This window comes from Neomonachus schauinslandi, chromosome 6, assembly GCF_002201575.2.
Source record: "Neomonachus schauinslandi chromosome 6, ASM220157v2, whole genome shotgun sequence".
Classification (NCBI taxonomy): domain Eukaryota; kingdom Metazoa; phylum Chordata; class Mammalia; order Carnivora; family Phocidae; genus Neomonachus; species Neomonachus schauinslandi.
Genome location: NC_058408.1, coordinates 20,889,620 through 20,908,348, shown reverse-complemented (window position 1 = coordinate 20,908,348; position 18,729 = coordinate 20,889,620). Strand labels below are relative to the sequence as shown.

Sequence of the window (18,729 nt, the reverse complement as noted above, 5' to 3'; positions counted from 1 at the left end):
CAAGGCACAGACACGATGACAAACACACTATACTAAGCTTGATTTAGTGGGAGAGGGGAGGAAAGGGCAGAATAACACCAGTCCATATGGCAAATGCTTAAGAGCAAGAATCTGTACTCAGACGATCTCAATTACTATCTCCATTTTGCCACTTCCTAGGCAAATTACCCTGGCAAACTGAATTGATAGACCATTCACAGTCTCAGTTGTCCTCAGCTATAAAACAGTAATAATAGTTTCTACATCTTGAAACTGTTATGAGAATCTTAAAAACAACAATGCTGCTTAAGTCCTTAATCAGGTCTTGGCCCATATTTAATATTCAGCGAACCCTGTGGCTCTAAGTGATCCTAAATGCTACTACTTCTAGTAACACTACCACTACCTTCAGCAAATTCCATGACTGAAAATTTACCAAGCTGATAAGTAATTATTATTGATTGCTATGTTTGATTTCTAATATAATTACAGTCTTCACTTAAATATTCAGAGCCTTATGCAGAAGCCCCTCTTATTATTATAAATAAAACAAAAATAGTCCCTGCCCTCAAAACCCTTAAGTAGGGGAGTCGACCATAAATAAGCAAGCATACAAACACATATAACAAATCTGAACATGTAATATTAAGGAACAAAAGGCATATATACTGACAGAAAAGCGTCCTTTGGATAGAATGCTTAGAGAAAGCCTCTCAAAGAAAGTGGCATTTAAGCTGAAATTTAAAGGATGAAAAGGAGCCAATTTGCAAGGAATAGTGGAGGAATAGCCCAGGTTAGAGGTAGGAATGTGAGCAAATGCCAAAGACAGAAAGAAACTGCTGTGATTAAGGAACTGCAAATGTATAGACTACAGGGACAAAAGAAAGAGTGGCAGGAAATGAGGTTAAAAATATATTCAAGAACCAATTCACGTAAGGCTTTCTAGGCAACGTTAAATTTGCATTTAAGTGCCACTGGAAAACCCTGTAACTTTTAAGCCAGAAAGTGACATAATTTGATTTTCATGTCACATCTTCTGTAAAGGAAAAACAACAGATTTAGATAAGGAATCAAAAGGGGACAAGCATGAAAGCAGAAAGCTCAGTTAGGACTATTAACAACAGTCCACGGTGGTGCTACTCAAATTAGTTGTAAAGATAGGAGGGTTTTTTTTTACTATTTTAAATTTCCAATCCAAGGTCAAGTGAATAAAATGCAGTAACAATGAATTATTAGAAAATGATCATGCACTTGGATGTTGTGACAGTATTGTATTCTCAATTTCTATATGTATCTTGTTGGAAGCCAGAAATAGGTCATGGACTAACACTTCAGGAAGCACTGGTCTAGGGAAATGATAATGGTTTAGACTTAAGTTGTGGTAGTAGAGATAAAAAGACAAATTTGAAACACAGAAAAGGTAAATTTGACAGAAGTCACTGACCTATTAGATGAGAGCAATAAGCATATGTGAAAAGTGAATAATGAAGAATAACTCCTGAACTTTTTTGCTCAAGAAACAGAGGTGCCATTTATTCATGAAGAAGACACCTGGGATAAAACATCAGGGAACAAAGGTTTTACATCAGTTTTAAGATACCTATGGCATATCCAAATGTTAAACAGACAGTTTATATAAGATATCAGAGATAAGAAGAGATGTCTGATTTGGAGATACAAATTTGAAAATCATCAGTGCATATATGTAAAACTATGGAATGAGATACTAGAACCAGCACAATCTTTTTAAAATATACAAAGGGTGGGGCATCTGGGTGGCTCGGTCGGTTAAGCGTCCACCTTCGACTTGGTCATGATCTCAGGGTCCTGGGATCGAGTCCTGCATCGGGTTCCCTGCTCAGCAGGGAGTCTGCTTCTCCCCCTACCCTTTCAACCTGCTCCTGATCTCTCTCACTCCCTCTCTCTCAAATAAAGAAAATATTTTAAAAATTAAATAAATAAGTAATAAATAAATAAAATATACAAGGGGCTAATTCTCTCTCTCAATCTTATATGTAAAGCAGATAAACTAGAGCTGTAGTCCACCTACCCATTTCAGGCAATCTATGAAATAAAAGTAAAAAATTAAAGCTGGAGAAGTATGCACTGTATATGCATGAGAAAGAGATAGGAAGCTGGGATATGTGAAAGAGATTTAATCTAGAAAGAAAATGACAGTAAAGTACAGGACTATGGCTTACCAAAGGCTTATCCTTCCTAATCCACTGAAAAACATGTGCCTTTTGTTAGTTACATTCTCTAAATGAATGTTTAGAAGTTGGGAATAACTGCAGACACTTTCAAATATCAAATTTACCCAGGGACTTGCCTGACACAATTAGTGCTAGATAAAAATGTGGTGAAAGAATAATAAAAAGGAAAAATTAATCAATAATGGAACTCCATATTTGAGTTGCCCCACTGAAGAGGTAAACAAAATGGTGGTTCAGTCCCTCATTTGGACTCTACCTACAAATAGCAGTTATAAATGCATAATCTCTCATCTGTAACATATTACACTGCCAGACAGGTTTGAGCATTCATATTTTTTTCAATTTTGAAAAGATAACATAAGTGAACATGTCATATATTACACAATCTCTTTGAAATTGGGCAGCATCCCATAAGCAAATACAATAAGCATTTCTACAGCAAAAGAAAAATTCACTAATCAAGACAAAGATGACAAACTGCTTAATATCCACTAAAATCAGTTTTTATTCATAAATGAGTGCTAAAAACTTGTGGAAAAGGAAGAGGGAATCTCACATGGATGGGGATCAGAATATTTGTTCTGAGATACTAATTCACATTAATTTCAATCAGTTTAATTGCCAGTGTACCTTGGTAGAACAATTGAAAAAGAATAATAGAATATTAAGAGTTGAAAAGACACAGCACTCCTTAGTTTACATATGATCTTCCCCAAGGTCACAAAACTGGCTGGTAGAATCCAGCTCCCTTAACTTCATTTTATCACACGGTACATTTGAACAACCTGGTTTATTTAGATATTAGTGCCTCCCCCTACACCTTTCCTTGTCTGCCAAATGATTTTGAGAAAACGTGAAATGACAATTTTACATTACACAACACAAAAGTGGGTTTAGAAACCTCCAGTGGTGATTTCTCCCCTTTTACACCATTTCTGAATTTCTAATGTGATCCTCTTTAGACTGACCAACTATAGCCTCCCATCCCTCCCTTACAGAAAAACAATTCTGTATCAATCATTCAGCTGCCTCTACAATATCCCTCTATTTCACAGGTTGTATTTTTTGGGCCCAACTGAGTCTGGCAATTCCTACTGCCTTCACTTTTTCTTCCTTCCTAAAAGAACTCCTTCTGAGCTTTTCCTAGTTTCTGGCACCTTGTACATACATGGAAGGCATTCAACTAATATTTACTGAATTTAATTGTTCTTCCTTATACTCTTACAATGGCTTCTGGTAAGGTCCTCTCTACTTAAAAAACAGTCCCACAGTCCTGCTATCTGAAATAAATTTATCCAATGTGCTCCAAATTTAACACATGGACAATGAAGCACTCCTCTTCTCCACTCATCCTCAAAAACAGGAATGATAAAGATTCCACACAGATCCACTGTGGTAAGGAAAGGAAGGGAAAGGAAAGAAAAGAAAATACTAGTCATGTCAAAATCCAGATGTATGGATCCAGGACACATTCCAATATAAAATCATTCCAATATAAGCCACATATATTCTTAATATCATATTTCTAAAGTGCTTCCAGAAATATTTAGTATGTATAATTTACATAATTTTAGAGTTAGCGTGTCAACATACTATGAATAAAAACACACCCAAATCTACACTATTGATACTGCCAAATTTAAGAGGCTGATCACCCAATTAAATTCTTGCCTGTGCGTTTCCAAACCTTTTCATTTTCTTCATAGCCATATTCAATACCACTGATGAGGTAAAAAAGACACATGGTATAGCCTAACACTATAATTATACTAAATGTAAAAACACCAAAATCAAACCCAAAACACTTAAAATGAATATATTGTTGGTATCTACATGCATTTATAAAGATCAACCTTTTTAGGAACTAGGAAGAGGGAAGAAAAATATTTCCAAAATAACTTCAATAATCCCTATGCTTACCACACATTTTACAAAACTGATTACAGAATCTTATATGCTCAAGAACAAACACATCTGAAATTCTAAGCATCAAAGCTGCCAACAGTCTATTAAAATTATGGTGTTGTGCTTCCAACAGGGGAGGAAAAATCACATCCATATGTACTCTCAAACAAGAAGTGGTGAGGGATGTGTACATATACATAGCTTTTTTTTTTTTTTTTTAAAGATTTTATTTATTTATTTGAGAGAGAGCGAGAGAGAAAAACAGCATGAGAGGGGATAGGGTCAGAGGGAGAAGCAGGCTCCCTGCTGAGCCGGGAGCCCGATGTGGAACTCGATCCCAGGACTCCGGGATCATGACCTGAGCCGAAGGCAGTCACTTAATCAACTGAGCCACCCAGGCGGCCATATACATAGCTTTTTAAAACATTTTTCTAAGATCTTAAAAACATTTTCTAAAAAATTTTCTTTAATTCTTCAACTCTACGTATTTGTTCAAGTAAATGTTCCTATATTACTTTGTAAATACTTTAAAGTAAAATTTCAATTCCTTCAAAGCACTGCACATATCAAAAAAAATTTCATTGTGACCATTAAAAAAACAACAAAAAATCCCCCAAAGTTTTGTATTTTACCTGGTCTTGGTACTGGCTGTGCCGCAGGAGCCTGAGTCTTACGGGCCGATGCACCTTCCTTTAAAAGAATAAAAATTGACACATGATGTTAGAATTCCTTTACATAATAAACACGTCCATTTAATTACTGCAAAGAAATTCCGTATCTCCTTGTCTCTCAATCAGTCCCTCCACTGAACATCCTATAATCCCAGGCATTAAAAACACACACACACACACACAAAAGCACAAAAAACAAAAACACCTCCCTTATCTTTTATGCTATCGGTCATGAGGTAATAATAGGAATATTTAGTAGAAAATAAATTTAAACTGTTACCATACAGTAGTTATTGTAAGCATGTAACATTTTTCAAATATTTAATGATTTGCTTAATTGTTGACAATTTTAATATTTGCTTAAACGTTATTACCCATTTTAAAATCAAGTCAATCTTTTTTCCATTAAACAGTCTCAAAATGAATAAATGATACATAATCTCACATCAGAAAGATGTAAATGATGTTACTTTGGAGTGCATTAAAAAATTCCACAAACATTTCAAATTAAATGCCTTTAAAATATTCAGGGAAATAATCACATTTAAAAAGACGAGATTTGTTATATTTAAGAGTGGTTAAAAATTTTAACTAAATAACAATCTCAACTAATTACTAAGCATGTAATATACAGAAGAAAATATGCTAAGTATTGAAATATATCAATTATACATTCAGGAGTAGATGCCTCTGAAATGCTTAAGATACTCAAAAAGCTGTCTTTAGTATAACAGTTTCAATCATATTCACACTTAACAGAAAGCTACAAATGAAAAAAAAAAAAAAGCTACAAATGTAAATTTCAAAACAACTAGAATAATATTCTAGTTGTACTCAACTGAATGAAATTTGATAACTATCAGGGAAGTTACATAAATCCGTAATAATAAAAATCAGTATTAGAATCACAGAAACATTTCTAAAGAAATACTGTTAAATAATGTTAATTTTAACCATATTACATTCTCTTCAGAACTTGAGATTCTGCATAGTAAAGTAATTTGGAATGGTAGGCTATACCACAGTTTTTTTTTTTTAAATAAATAACTAAATCAATTAAAGACATTTTAGCTTTCCATCCCATGTTCCTGCATAAAGAGGAGTCAACTAGATATTATATAATAAACACAAAAATAAAATAAACATTACCCATATTACCTAGAAATCCTTATATGTAAACACTGAGTCATGGAATATGACTTAGGTACACACAGAAACAGAAAAAATAAATGAGACAGGAAGAAGAACAAGGAGCACACACATATGCAGGTATCTTTCTGTCTACATTTGACTATAAGGTTAGCTGGATCCAAATCAAAGCCCCCCCCTTTTTTTTTATTTTTTAATTTTTTTATTGTTGTTAATCCCCATACATTACATCACTAGTTTTTGAGGTAGTGTTCCATGATTCATTGTTTGTGCGTAACACCCAGTGCTCCATGCAGAACGTGCCCTCTTTAATACCCATCACCAGGCTAACCCATCCTCCTACCCCCATCCCCTCCAGAACCCTCAGTTTGTTTTTCAGAGTCCATCGTCTCTCATGGTTCGTCTCCCCCTCCAATTTCCCCCCCTTCATTCTTCCCCTCCTGCTACCTTCTTCTTCTTCTTCTTCTTCTTTTTAAACATATATTATTTGTTTCAGAGGTACAGATCTGTGATTCAACAGTCTTGCACAATTCAAAGCGCTCACCATAGCACATACCCTCCCCAGTGTCTATCACCCAGTCACCCCATCCCTCCCACCCCACCCCCCACTCCAGCAACCCTCAGTTTGTTTCCTGAGATTAAGAATTCCTCATATCAGTCAGGTCATATGATACATGTCTTTCTCTGATTGACCTATTTCGCTCAGCATAACACCCTCCAGTTCCATCCACGTCGTTGCAAATGGCAAGATCTCATTCCTTTTGATGGCTGCATAATACAAAGCCCCCTTCTTTTAAAAAGAGGAGACGAAGTTCAAAATCACAAGAACACACAGCACTCTGTGCATATTGAGAACTATCAGAACCAAAACTGATTCAGCTGACTACTAAAATATACCTATACTATATGACGAGACTATGGCTCTTATAACATGGGTCAGCAAAAGGTACAAACACATAGAAGTAATATGAAAAGAAGTCTTTTCCATTAGAAATCATAACCCTTAAGTGTTTTTATCGACTTTGAGTAAACTCAAAACTAGGACCTCTTTAAATACCAAAAAATAGGTATTTTCTGTTTACAAAGTAAGCTATCATTGCCTGATGACCTTCTCCTACTCCAAATTATCCCTTTTTGGGAATAAGCCTTAGCCCTTGGTCACTGGGAGAGGCATATGTCTTAGGCGAGGTCAATCAAGAGTTCTCCCCTGTATGTTTTACTAGCTGGAACTAGCAAGTTACAACTCTAGCTACAAGGCTGCAAGGTGGTAAACCAAAAATTACAGATGATCATACATCTCTTGACTCATGGGGAAAGCCCAATCTGCAGAAGGACAGAATGACAGTAGTATGCACAAAAAGGAGGTAAATACAACATCCCCTATAACACCTATCTAGATATAATAGCCTCAAGGCCTATTCTCCCCCTACGTCTTCTTGATTATATGAACCTTTAAAATCCCTCATCTCACGACTCTATGAACTCCACACACATTTTTACCTCCATTAGTTGAGCAGAGCTACTGTTAGCTGCAACTGGAAGAGGTCTAACTTTTGTCTTCTCAGATGTACTAAAAACTGAGTTGCCAAAGTCACTGCAGTATAACTTTTCTTAATTTTGTAGTTACTAAACAAACACAAATAAGTGTAAATGCAAGCATGCATTCACACACACTCAATCTCTCTCTCTCTCTCACTCACACACACACACACACAACCTATACAGCTATTAAATTGGAGACTGTGGACTCCTTGAAAGAAAACTGGGAAGAACTTAACTAATCATGTCAGCTTGTAGCCCTTTTAGGACTCCCTAGCCAACACAAAGAGCTAAAAGTTCATTCCACTCCAATCTGTACTATTTTGAAATAAAATTATAGAAGTCCTTGCATAGGGCGCCTGGGTGGCTCAGTTGGTTAAGCGACTGCCTTCGGCTCAGGTCATGATCCTGGAGTCCCAGGATCGAGTCCCGCATCGGGCTCCCTGCTCAGCAGGGAGTCTGCTTCTCCCTCTGGCCCTTCCCCTCTCATGTGCTCTCTCTCTAATAAATAAATAAAATCTTTAAAAAAAAAAAAAAAAAAGGAAGAAGTCCTTGCATAAAGAAACTCAGAAACCATATAATCCGACCCCACCACTCCTTAAAGATGAAAAAACAGAGGTGAGGTTTTTCAAAGGCTACAAAATGGTATATCTGGCATATGCTAAGAAAAAGGAATAAGAATTTGGCAGTAATATGGGGAAGAGACTGACAGTTCCACATTTTTAAAGATACATGGATTGGGGGAAAAATATAATACCCATCTGGGAAAATAAAGTATCAGGGGGAAAAAAAAAAGCCAACTAAAAGAGCTGACAAGTTGTGCTAACTGGAGAGGAAAACTTGCTTTCTCTTGAAAAGTCAGAACAATTACAATTTCCACCGAGACCTGAGGCATTCTAGAAAAGAAATAACTGATAAGAACGGTAGAAGTGATAGAATCATTTTTGTAGAACATAACAAGGCAAAACAAACTATACTGTTTATAATCCTTACTTATTTTAGCAAATGAGAAAACCTAAAAATCTCCTGGTACCGGGAGAGACAATATTGGTATTTCTGCTTTAAACAAGCAGGAAATAGTATCATTATACATAATATCATAAAAAATATTTGTAACAAGTGTCAGTATGAAAAAAATTCTATTTACTTAATTTGGAAAAATGCTTTTTATATGAAACTTCATAAAATACTAAAAATTCTAAATGAAGAAAACATACAGGATATATATGCAGATTTTATAAGTTTATAATCTACCTTTTTGACTACCGTATTTACGACAGCAAAAGTAACGTTTTAAAAATGAAATACTAATTGTACCCTTACATGCAAAGGCAAACTTTCTACAGTAACACACTCCCATGAAATGTGGATTTGATATTTAGAATTCCCAAATACCAGGATGCTTTTTTAAAAAGGATCTGAATTTTAAGTACATTGAGTCTTTAAAAAAAAAGTATTTTGGAAAAACTATAAAGAAAAAGAAAACTGCAACTCTGTAGACAAATGACAATGAGGTTGAAAACATACAAGATTTCAAGAGCAAAACACAAATTACAAGCACAATTTATTTTTTTACATTTGCCATAACCCAGAGGCATATGCATATAATGTCTGCCAACACAGAAAATAGCTAACACATTCCTAAAATATACTATAGTGTATCTATAAAATATATAGATTTGATACCTCTATCAAATCCCTCAATTTGCTATAGAATTCTCTATTTACTTTGTCTGCTTCTCTCAACCAGACTGTAAGCTAACTTAGGTCAGGGACTGTCTATTATGTCTCCAATGCCTGTTACATGGTGCCTAATGCATGGCAGGTCCTTAAAAAATTTACATTAACTAATTAAAACAAAAATCCATTTGCCCTAATATTACTGATTGACCACTGTTAAACTGTTTTAATCTATTAAATAAAAATGGTAAAAATATCATAAAGAATTATTGAGAGACTTAAACAACATTAATTTATTCATTCTATACACATTCATCAAAGCACTGAAAGACAAGTAAGAAACTGGGAACGCATCAGTATGAACAAGAGCAAGGTGGTCCCTGCCTTCATCATGTTTTGTAATTTAATGGAGGATCAGTGAATCAAAGTTTAAAAATTATAGAGTTACATATGTGTTTTTAGTTATTTGTAAAGTGCATGTAAGTATTTTTTATAAATGTGTATGCGTATGTTCAGCTTAGTGCCCAAAATAAAGAGAAACTAATAATTATTAAACCAACTTCTTTCCATAAAGAAACATTCTCTGTAAGAAAAGAACTAGCAAACCAAGTTCAGTAGCATACTAAAAAGATTATACACCATGACCAAGTGGCATTTATTCCTGGAATGCAATGATGGTTCAATATACGAAAATCAATAGAAATCACATTAACAGAATGAAGGGAAAATACATGATCATTTACACTGATACAGAAAAAGGATCTGATAATTTAACATCCTTTCATGATTTAAAAACAACATCACACACACCTTAACAAACTAGGAATGAAAGGAAACTTTTTCAACATAATAAAAACTAAATATAAAAAACCCACAACAGCTAACATATTCAATGGAGAAAGACTGAAACCTCGTAAGATCAGCAACAGTATGTCCACTTCCACTACTTTGATTCAACATAGCATCTGAAATTCCGGCCAGGGCAATTAGGCGAGGGGAGGAAAAAAAAAAAGGCACCTGGGTGGTTAAGTAACTCTTGGTTTCAGCTCAGATCATCATCTCCCACTCGTGACATTGAGCCCCGCGATGGACTCCATGCTTACTGCTGACTCTGCTTGTCCCTCTCTCTGCCCCTCCCCCTGCTCATGCACACGGCACGCACACACGGCTCTCTCTCAAGTAAATAAATAATCTTGAAAAAAAAATAACTCCTTCAACTCAAAACCAAAAAACAAACAACCCAATTCAAAAATGGGTAAAAAAACTTAAGACATTTCACCAGAGAAACTGACCATTCTCCAGATGGTCCATAAGCACATGAAAATATGCTCAAGCATCACTAATCATTCAGGAAATGTACATCAAAACCACAATGAGATACCACTTCATACCCATTAGGACAGCTACTATCAAACACACAAAAAACAGAAATTAACAAGTATTGACAGGGATGTGGAGAAATCAGAATCTTCGTGCATGGCTGATGGGAATGTAAAATGTGTAGCTGCTATGGAAAACAGTATGGTTGATACCTCAAAAAATTAAACATAGAATTACCATATGATCCAGCAATTCCAACTCTTGGTATATAACCAAAAGAACTGAAAGCAGGGACTTGACCGGGTATTTGTATGCTGATGTGAATACCATTATTCACAATAGCCAAAAGGTGAAAACAACCTAAATGTCCACTGACAAACAAATGGATACACAAATTACAGTTTATACATACAATGGAATATCACTCAGCCTTAAAAAAAAGAAATTCTGAATTGTGCTATAACATGGATGAACCCTGAAAACATTACGCTAAATGAAGTAGGCTAGACACAAAAAGACAAATACTGTATGACTGTACTTCTATGAAGTACCTGGAAGAGTCAAAGTCATAGAAACAGAAAGTAGAACAGTGGTTGCCAGGGGCTGGGGAGAGGGCAACAGGAAACTATTTAATGTGTACAGAGTTTCAGTTTGGAATGATGGAAAAAATTCTGGAGATACAGAGTGGTGATGGCTGCACAATGTTATGGATATACTTAATGCCACTGAATTATCACTTAAAACGGTAAATCATATATATATAAACAATGAAAAATCTTTTTTAAAAAGCACAAAATATGCTTAAAAGAATAAACACAGTCTAATTACAAATGATGGCAGCCTTTTCAAGGGATGTCTACTCAGAGAATACCCTATTTCCCCTTTTCAGAGCTGGACCATACCCACAAGGGATAAACTCATGAACAAGCTGACCCAATCATATCTTCTCTCCTTTGGAGTTTTGAAATCCATACTGAGAGATATGCCCAGCAATGTGAGCTACAGTTATCTGTAGCAGGCTGGCTTTAAGGAGGACTAGGTGTACAAAGGACCAGAGAGCTGGTGTAGAGATGCAGGAAGGTGACAAGTAATCATATGGCACCAGACAGAAACAGAAAAGCTTCCTTGATTCCTGACAGTTTTCCAATGTCTCACTGTGTTCTTTTAAAGGCCAATTTATATTTCTCAGTCCTGAGTTCTGCAGAAGATTCCTACACCATTATATGTATTTCCTTTTCTTCCTTATGCTGACTTGAGCAAGTTTCTGCTACTTGAAATCAAAGGAGCAGAGACTAAAGAAAATATTTTAATCTCAATAAAGATAAAAATCTATTCCTACCCAAATCCACTCACAGAATTAAAACTTTGACCTGGGAATAAATACTTATTTTCTTTATAGTCACAGACAAAACTGGAACACAAGTGCTCATGAATAGCATTAGAAGATATTCACTGATTAAAAATCTAAATACCAGTTTTCCATTTATCATTCTCTAGAATCCTTTCAGAAGGTAACTATGAAGGTTAATTTTATGTGTTAACTGGGCAATGGAATACCCAGATAATCTGGTTAAAACATCATTCTCGATGTGTCTGTGAGAAAGTTTCTGGGTAAGATTAACATTTGAATCAACAGACTTAGTAAAGCAAGACTGCCCTCCCCAATGTGGGTGGGCCTCATTGAATCCACTGAAGAAATGAACAGAATAAAAAGGCAGAGTAAAAAAGAATTCACTCCTGCCTGGCTGTTGTCAAGTTGGGACATCAATATTTTCTTGCCTTTGGAGCCCGCCTTAGACTTGAGCTGTACCATCAACTCTCCTGGGTCTCCAGCTTGTTGACTGCAAATCTTGGGACTTTTCAGTTTCCATAATCACATGTGCCAATTCCTCCTTACCCACCCACCCACCCACCCATCCATCCATCCATCCATCCATCCATCCATCCATCCATCCATCCCTCCCTCCCTCCCTCCCTCCCTCCTATGGGTTGTTTCTCTGGAGAATCCAGACTAAGACAAATACAGCAAGTAAAATTTGGATCAAAAGAGAGGAAAAGAGAGTGAGACAGAATACAAAATCTTTAAAGGGGTATTCGTGCATAATGGGAAAATATCAAAATTCTTTTTTATTTATCCACAGATTAAAAGATTACATCCACATAAATGTAGATGAAATGTTTAATTATAAAACTACATTAGAAACAAACCAAACCATAGAAATTGATCTGCTTTAATACCAAAGTCTATAATGCCCACATACCTTTCTGGCACAAATGAGCAATTCTCTTATATGTGTCACTGAGGTTTAATAAAAGCACAATCTTTCTCATTTAAATCTGGCAGGATTTTTTTATAGTGACAGAGGGCCAGGGGTAAGTGATCATTTGTGTACCTTATGGGTTCATGGACTAAAAATAAAAACACTGATGTATCCAGAGGCAGTGTAAATCAGTGCAAAAAAACTTGATTTAGAAGTCTTGAACCCTAGGTTCTAGCTTTGGCTCGGACATATTAGAGTGGAGCTCTGAGAAAAATCACAACCTCTCAGGGTCTTGATTATCTTGCCTCCAAAATGAGACAACTAGATTTTTAGATGATTAGAAAGGTCTAATTCTGCCCTAGAAGTCCATTATTATAATGTAAATAATACCTTGTCACTAGGAACAATGCCATTGCAGTACAACCTCCAATGTCCAACTAAGTTTAAGGACATAATTCAGGATGGTTTCTTCAAAGATGGTACAGCCATATAAATTTGCTCTTCTTCTGTTTCACTGAATAAAAACATAATATTCTCCCACCCACCTCCCTCTATCAAAGGGTACATGTTTGGAATTAGCTAAATTTGATTGTTTTGAGAATCACAGAATTATAGGTACTGGCAATAGAGGCAGAGCAGAAAATAACAATCTTGTAAGCTTTAAAAGAAAACATTCAATGTTTTACCACTTAATATAATTCAATAAATTGAGGAAGCTAAAATAAACACAGACCTGTATATATTTAACTATTTGAGCCCCTTACCCCCAACACACACAGAGTCAAATGAAATATTCTGGAACATTATAAATATTAATAAATATAAAATCTGTGAAAAGTTACAAAGGAAATACAGAAAAAAACTCAAATTCAACTACGAGGATATAGAAAAGAAACAAACTCAATATGTTAGTAAGTAATCGGGGAAACGATAAAAGAAAATGGAGAGTACAACAAAAATATAAAAATTTTCATTTTTAAAATTTTGGTTCATTAAAACTCAACAACTGTGTTTTCCCCGAGACATCGTGTTATTTATTTAAAGGGAATAAAAATACTTGAAAAGCATGAAAATTAAGAATAAAATGTAATGCAAACCAACTACAATTGTGAAGACAAAAGTATCAAAAGAGTGAAACTGAGTGACACCATAATGAATTACAGAAACAATTTGAAATTGAAGGGAAAAAAAATAAGTATATAACATTTTCTTCCAGTTATTTTGTTATCTATATAATGATCTATGTATCCTGTCTACCAATTTCTTGAATAAAAGGAACCTAATGACAAAGCTCATATCCCTCTGTAGCTTGCATATAAAAAATGTTCAATGTATTTGTTGAATATAAGTGAATCCCTTAGGCATCTTCTAAGAAGTTGGGGAAGGGGAAGAAAATCAAACCCTAAAGTCAAACATTACCCATTCCTAATCCTATAACCTTTGCCTGCCTCTTTTCTGCTTTGCAAAGTTTCTTTATACTTAAGTTCCTATTTCCAATGAGATCATAAATTATCATTCTAAAGAGAGTTCCTATGAATTTAGAGTCAAGTATATTTATGCTCCCAGCTCTTCTCAAAAAAGCCCTTTGGGGAAAACATTCTATTTACTTACTTCCAACTTTTTCCTTTCTTTCCTTATCTATTAAAGCTATTAAATAAAAAGCATTTTCTGATACTAATAATTTATATGTGAAAATGCTTCTTTGTGAAGTTTTAGCAGAGTTTTAAGTTTCAACCCATTATATCTACCTGAATTTATAAATTGTTTTATTATACTTTGTAATTAATTAACAGTGTTTAAATTTTTAAATACTATCAATGTGTTGAGGAGTAGGGAGTAAGGTGTCTGAGAACTTATTCAAAGATACTGACCTAGTGGGCTTCACACCCTTATCAAACTCAGTATGTCTTCTGTGTGTAAGAAATATTTTACATTGACCCCTTTTAACAATCTGAAATGAAATGCAAAGGTAACATAAGCAACCTATGTATGTAATTTTTTTAAAGGAAATCAATATCCTAACAAATACAAGAATGAAATTTTAAAAGAAATCTACAGGGCGCCTGAGTGGCTCAGTCGTTAAGCGTCTGCCTTCGGCTTGGGTCGTGATCCCAGGGTCCTGGGATCGAGCCCCACATCTGGGCTCTCTGCTCAGCGGGGAGCCTGCTTCTCCCTCTCCCACTCCCCCTGCTTGTGTTCACTCTCTCGCTGCTCTCTCTCCGTCAAAATAAATAAAATCTTTAAAAAAAATAAAATAAAATAAATCTATGATAAACACAAGTATTTCAATATTAACCTCAGAAATGATTACACCAGAGGACATAATGAAGTAATCGAAAGCTAGTACCTATTCATAAAATCACAGTGAATGTAACAATTACAAATGTCCACAGACTGGTATACTCTCTATTTGTAAGCCAACTACTACAAACATGACTGCCACAGGCAACAGGATTTTTCGAAATGGCAAACTACTGGCCAAGTTCAGAACAAAGTTGAGTACAATCTTCCTCAATATACATTGTGGTTATATACCTAGGAAAATTCAGTGCAGGTTAAAACTTTACAAAATATACTTGGTATTTTAATTAGGTTCATTTAAAATTGCCCCACCCACTATAGACCTCCTTCCCTGGACTCACTCACTAAATGTCCTTCAATTATTCTGTCAACAAAAAATACCCTCATAAACTTCTAGAACACCTCCTAGAAAATAACATTTCCCCCACTGAGAACCAAAGCTCTCAACAAGAGTATCCCCTGTGTGACAAATAACAAATGAAAGAGTCTAGCTGATTTATGCTACACTGAAACAGCTACAATCCTAAGAAACTGAAGAACATACGAGCATAATACAAACTACTGCTGATTTTAATGCTTATATTTTCCCTTAGGATCATTAATAGTTTGTATGAATTAAAACTGGTAAGGGTGTTGAAAATTAGTTCTGAAAGAGACACTTAAATTTAGCTCTGCTTTCATGTCAAAAGAAATTCTTAAAACAGTGTGAGTATCTGCTGCACAAGTTGGTGAAAACTGAAGAAGAAAAATAAGGCAGGCAAACACTGACACTTGTGGTCATTCTGAGATTGCTAATTTGAAATCAGGCTAATGCCTGCTTTGTAAATTCAAGGAAAGGTAAAACTGGTTCATAAATCACCTACTAATTTCAAAGGAAAACTGTAAACTCTTAATGAACACACAGTAATTTTTCTTCAAAAAAAACTACTTACTAATATTAAACAGCCAAAAATGTGCTATTTGTCCATATATTTATATACTGAAAAAGATTTCATCTGATTTTAAGTCAAAAGATATAAACTCTAAGCAAACATTACTCTATGCAAAACTTTTGACTGATCTCGGGGCGCCTGGGTGGCTCAGTTGGTTAAGCGACTGCCTTCGGCTCAGGTCATGATCCTGGAGTCCCTGGATCGAGTCCCGCATCGGGCTCCCTGCTCGGCAGGGAGTCTGCTTCTCCCTCTGACCCTCCTCCCTCTCATGCTCTCTGTCTCTCATTCTCTCTGTCTCAAATAAATAAATAAAATCTTTAAAAAAAAAAAAAAAAAAAAAACTTTTGACTGATCTCAATTAAAACTAAGGCTGGTCTCTAAATAACTATGTCAAATGGCATTTTTCAGAGTACTATGGTGGAAATAACACCTGATTCAAAACATTAAGATTTTTCTCTAGCACTGGAAAAAATAACTAGTTCTTCAGGTGAGCACTGGCTGAAATAAAAATGGCTTGCATTTAGGGGTCAATTACTCATACTAAAGCACCAACAGGAATGAAGACCAATGTAGGGAAAACCAGATTCATGTCTCCTCTTCTCAAATTATTCAAGGATATTTGCTCATTCTCAGTGAATCGCCTGCCACGGTTGAAGTGTTATCTCCTACACCCTTTTCTCCCTCATTCTTTTTACCAAGGACATTTAGTTGAATTTATATAGGTAGTAAATTCCATGAAATAACTTATCTTTATTATTAGTGAGCAAATCTAAACCTGATTCATCATGTTATAATGACTCAGAAACTACTAGCCAAATGAATAAAGTAATTATTACTTCTGTACTCAATAGAAACCAAGAATTAGGTGGCTATTCAAAACCTGTCTTTAAATTCTGCCTCCCTGAGGGCTATTGTATGCAGACATGCCCAGGAAAATCCGAAAACCAACCTGGACAGTTCTGGCCAAAATACAGAGTAATAGCCTATTTTGCCCATCAGAGATGTGTTATAAGATTAAAAAGCAGACCTATACAAGTAAAAATTACAAGACATTTATAACTATAAAACTTAACAAAACAGCTGCCAGCTTCCTGAGTCTGACAAAGAAATCTGTCACATTTACTGAGAAAGTTTAACCATAGAATTCAGATGTTAAAAGAAACTAGACTAAAGGAAGAACTTCTACAAGCTTGCCTATCATAAGATTTTTACAGTTTCTCTTGGCTGGAAACATGCAGGTTGCTAGAAAAAGTCACTAAAGGAACTTTAATCTGGTGTCTGCTCTGTTTTTCTGTACTTTATGTACAGTTCTTAGCCAGCTTAATTTAAATTTAAGAAACCAACGGCACGTGTACCTAAAAGTTTAAATTCTGATTAAGTAGACAGGCACCTTTTTATCAGTTTCTAGGAGTCTCTTTTGCTGTATTAACCCTTATCCCCTAGCAAGCATAATTGAGACAACAGTCCACTGGGAATTCAGAGGCTCAAACCAATACTGGGGGAACCATTAACCAGCAGGTTATCTGACGGAGCTCTCTTAATCAAGATCTTTAATAAATCCAGTGGGACACCAAAAGAGTCAAATCAAAGAAACTAGCAAAAAAAATAGTTTTATCCTTCCTAGAGAAAGGGTAGGGAAGGTGTCTAAACCATCTCTGTCCCCCTAACATTTAATAAACTGTGCGTACCTACAAATACTGGCACACGGTAGTTGATCAATATGTATTTGTTTGACAAGTGAATAAAGTGAAAATATAAACATCCATTTATAATTCTATGAATGATTTCTGGGTATGCTGTGCCAGTCCTATAAAAGAATTCCCACTGGGGCACCTGGGTGGCTCAGTCGGTTAAGCGGCTGCCTTCGGCTCAGGTCATGATCTCAGGGTCCTGGGATGGAGCCCTGCATCGGGCTCCATGCTCAGCGGGAAGCTGCTTCTCCCTCTCCCACTCCCCCTACTGTGTTCCCTTCTCTTGATGTCTCTCTGTCAAATAAATAAAATCTTAAAAAAAAAAAAAAAAGTGGAAAAAAAGAGAATTTCCACAATTTCTCCAGCAGTGTTACCTAGTATAATGGTTAAGAACAGAGCATAAAGACTTAGATAATCTTGCTTTAGTTCCTAGCCTGCTTCTCTTATCACCAGTTAGCTGATATCCGGGATAATTATTTACAACTCTAAGCACTGGTTCCTCATCTTTAAAATGGGTATGATAATAAAACTATTATTATGAGAGAAAAAAGTCATTTAACTACAGCTTAGGTAGGCTTAGCATGCAATCTGATTTGGGTTAAGTAATAGTCACTGTTGCTGGCTGCATAATCAAATCCTATGTAAGGAATTACTGATAAATACTGATCTCCTAAAATCCACCTCTACTTTTGTAAAATACGTTATTTTATGTAAGCACTGTAGCATTACTCTGCTACCTACCTTTAATATAAAAAAAAGCAATGAGCATGAAGTATGAGTAGACATAGAGACTAAGTAAAAACTGGCTTCCAATTTTCTCCTTCACACTTAACTAGGAAAAGCCATAGCTCTAGACCTTGGGTTTCCCATTTATAAAACTCTTAATATTCCTTCTAACATTTCTGGGAAAGTCACATAAACTCCTTAAAAAAAAAAAAATCACAGGATTCCTCCAAGTACAAAAAGTATTTTATCAGCTACACTAAAAAACATGAGGACAAAAAAATTTAAAGTATTAGAGAAAATGTAAACCTGTATTTGAAGTAACAGATTTAATTAGGGAAGACAGGTGGGATAAAGTGTATATA

At 35.4% G+C, this 18,729-nt stretch overlaps 1 protein-coding gene across 1 annotated transcript in view; it reads right to left on the bottom strand.

Annotated features, from left to right (window-relative positions):
* The window catches only part of CDC73 (cell division cycle 73), a 111,068-nt gene that overhangs the window by 25,764 nt on the left and 66,575 nt on the right, over nt 1–18,729 (bottom strand). Inside the window, exon 11 of the mRNA XM_021686657.1 lies at nt 4,730–4,787. Coding sequence (XP_021542332.1) covers nt 4,730–4,787 — 58 coding nt within the window. The remainder of the gene's footprint in view (nt 1–4,729; nt 4,788–18,729) is intronic.